The following is a 3,562-nucleotide window of genomic DNA, read 5'->3' as shown; positions in this document are numbered from 1 at the left end:
ATTAGAATAATTGCTGGAATATTCCGTGGGCCCGTCTTTCAATAATTGTATTCGGTTGCCCTATCAACAATGATAAAATTCCTTGTAATTATATTAAACCACAAGAATACAACATCCCCCTTTTTGAATAAAAAAAACAATGAACATGTATTCTTTTTAATTGGAAGAATAGGTAATAACTATGCACTAAATAAACTATACAAAGAAAAATAATTAAGGATTAAAGTTTAATTTTATGGGTAAAGTACAGAAATGGTCCTCTGGTTATAGGGTATTATTTTATTAAGTCTTTTGACTATTAAAAATTACAAAATGGTTACCCGACTATTCATTATATTTCAAACAAGTCATTTTTTGTTAGAAAATTGGCACTTGTTTAAGGTAGACGTCAACATGATGACTGAGATATGATAATCATTTGAGATTCTATGATCAAATTTCAGTCAACATGTTAACATTCAATTCAAAATACCATGCATTTTTTAACTGAAAAAGGATGAGTTTGAAACATAATGAATAGTCGGGTGATTATTTTGTAATTTTGAATAGTCGAATGACTCAATAAAGCAACACTCTATAATCGGACGATCATTTGTTAGCTTTTAATAATCAAGAAACTTAATAAAATAATACCCTATAATCAGGGACCATTTGTGTACTTTAGCCTAATTTTTTTAATATTTAGATTTGTAAGATCTAAAATCAAATTAAAATCCTAAGATTTAAATTTACTACAGAATAAGATAAGTAAAATTTTGACAATAAATTTCGTTTTTTATCATTTACTCTCTTAATTTTATGTTATATTTAATTTGATCCTTCAACTACAATGATTTATAATTATTTTTATTCTCACCAATTCCTTGATTCTTTTAATACTTCCACAGTCAACATTTTATCCTCGATATCACTACTCTAAATAATAACACTATAAATTTCTCATATAATTTTATATTATATTTAATTTATTAAATAATATTTTAAATCTTACTTATAAATGTGAAAAAGTGTGTACATATCGTACATGATTAGAGACATTCGTTTAAGTTAGAAACAAATAATATCATAACATTATAAATAATTATATTTAAACTTGTACATAAACTCGAACAAATATATTAGATTTAAGTTAAGTCAAATTTTATAAACTCAACTTAAATTCTTTTAAGTAAAGTGTAAATCAATAAACAATACTCGTAATTTGATTATTATTTTTTTTACTCAACTCGATTCGACGTGATAATCGATCTTAATACTAACTATTTTCGGACAACTTAATAACTATACTGTTGCTCGTTTACAAATACGATGAACATATCATTTTCACTTTCTCTGTTGAACTTGTTAAATTATGCTAATTAGATTTGTGAAAAAAAGGGCTCATTCAACTGGTGGCCGTGATGCTCGGTGTGTATAATCTGGTGTTCTCCTCTGAACCCTCAAGCAGAAACCTCGGGAGGCCAACCTTGTACCCTGTTTTTCTTACATCTTCCTGGACCTGGTCCCTGTACTCCCTGAAAGTAAACCTTCTATAAATGGAAGGTTTCACGAAGCTCTCGATCAAAGAATCGTAATAAGGGCAAAGGAAATAAGCAATGGAATATCTGTCCGTCGTTGCATTGGTCACCACCTTATGTTCCACGCTTTTGTATACATCGTTGCTCCACGCCTGTAAAAAATTTACACTTTGGGGGCTTAGATTTTCAGACAAGTAGTATGTTTGGACGGTGAGAGAATCTGGGTTGGTTTGTTTTTTTGGAACCTGGAAAAGGTCGCCGATGTTGACTATGAGAGCATCTTTGTTGGGTTTGACGGTCACCCATTTGGAGTCTTTCATGAGTTGAAGTCCTCCCACTTGGTCTTGACAGAGAATCGTTAGGAAATCGCTGTCGGTGTGGGGCACTAAACCGGTCATCTCCGGAGATATCGGACATGCCGGGTAATGATTCAGGCGAAGGAAACATGTGGTTTCGTCGCATATGTTGTCGATCATGGCTTGTTTGCCGTGGCCTAGATTCTCGGTCAGGATCCTTGCTAGAAGCCTCGACAGCTCCGACATGGCTGCTGCTAAACATGTCATCACGTTCCTGTATAAAAAAAACAGAGGCATATGGCAAATATTATGATCCAAACTTTAATAATTCGAACTCAAAATGTCTTAAACAAACCAGAATTGAGTTAGGCAGGACAACGGATCAAGTCGAGTTGGACTTTTGGTCCACTCGAATTTGATTCAAAAAAATGAAGTCTTTCATTTGTATCTGATAGAATTCGAATTTAAAATGACTTCATCTAACTCAGCTTTTAGGTTAAAGCACGTACTTGATCCGATTTATATAATAACTTTTATTAGGTAAAATGAAAGCCTAATTAAAAAAAAGAAATGAGTATTATTATAATTATCTCTAAATATATAAAAATAACTATAATATTTGGGTCAATTTTTTTCTATATGACTGTAAACCTATCACGCCTTAAGAAACTTGATTCGATTTAATTCAAACTCGAATTTTTAAAATAAAAAAAAAACGACAGATTTCCGATGAAATTGTCATCCAACCTGATTCGACCTGTTGATTCGAAGAAGAAAAAAAGGAATGTAAAGGTATTTAACTAGTTTTAGTTACCTTAAAGATGTGAACTCTCCATAACAAGCTTCATCCGATACCTTGGTGAGGGGGACATGAAAGGCTTCGGACCAGGAGAATTGGTCAGGACAAGTAGCCCTAGGATTTCCCCACCTGTAAGAATTATTCAAGAGCCCACTTTTAGCCTTAGTTTTAAAGGGTGCTTGGAACAACTTCACTTGCTCGCTTCTCATCTTCTCCACTAGCCGATGACTAATGCCATGGTTCACCACTTGGAAAAAACCCCATTCCGACGACGCTCTACAAATGGCGTCGGCGCAAGCTCGGCGGACCGTCTCGTCGGCGCTCGTCAGACCGCACAAGTCTATCAACGGAAGCTGGCATTCTTCCATGGTGACCCGGGTTCGAGGCTCGTCGATTTGGCTCGAGCCGCGTGATAGAAGCGTGCCATAATGGTCGAGCAGAGGCGGATATGAATCGGAATGAACCATTTCTAATGGACCGAACCAAATAACCAAACACAAAGTGTCTCGAAAATATGCGTGTATGGTTCTTGTATGAGGGTTGCAGGGTGGGAACTTGAAGGATCGATGGTGTTTATATATGGTTTGGGGACAGGGTTTGTAGGGGAAGAATCCAACGGTAAAGACAACAAGCGAGAAGCCACCAAATGTCGACAGATGTCGAGAGAAGAGCGATTCACTCTTGTCTTGTCCGAGACAGAAGTATTTAAGCTGTTGTGCAGGAGGGTGGGAAAATGATAAGAAGAAAAGATCCAAACCTAACTTCAATTTTTGACTTTTTGGAAAGCTTTGATTACATAGGCAAAGCAGCCCTTCTTAACATGTAAAAGATGGTGACTTTGTTTTCTCCCTTTCGGCAAATTGGGAAACGGACATGGGAAATTCCTTGCCGCTTTTGGACTCTCCTTCTATATTAGTCTTTAATCTTTTAAATGTTTCAATTTTATCCTT

General features: G+C 35.2%; 1 protein-coding gene across 1 annotated transcript; it reads right to left on the bottom strand.

The window, feature by feature from the left end:
* Window positions 1-1,270: 1,270 nt before the first annotated feature.
* On the bottom strand, window positions 1,271-3,145 carry LOC120179521 (gibberellin 2-beta-dioxygenase 6-like). The gene is made up of 3 exons (XM_039185099.1): window positions 2,628-3,145; window positions 1,763-2,087; window positions 1,271-1,669 (listed from the first exon to the last, which is right to left on the bottom strand). Exons 1-3 carry the CDS (start codon window positions 3,077-3,079, stop codon window positions 1,385-1,387), a joined length of 1,062 nt encoding a protein of 353 aa, XP_039041030.1. The 5' UTR covers window positions 3,080-3,145; the 3' UTR covers window positions 1,271-1,384.
* Between the last annotated feature and the right edge of the window lie 417 nt (window positions 3,146-3,562).

The sequence above is a fragment of the Hibiscus syriacus genome, unplaced genomic scaffold (assembly GCF_006381635.1).
Source record: "Hibiscus syriacus cultivar Baekdansim isolate YM2019G1 unplaced genomic scaffold, ASM638163v2 tig00112428_pilon, whole genome shotgun sequence".
NCBI classification, from domain to species: domain Eukaryota; kingdom Viridiplantae; phylum Streptophyta; class Magnoliopsida; order Malvales; family Malvaceae; genus Hibiscus; species Hibiscus syriacus.
This window is presented reverse-complemented; position numbering and strand designations above follow the sequence as displayed.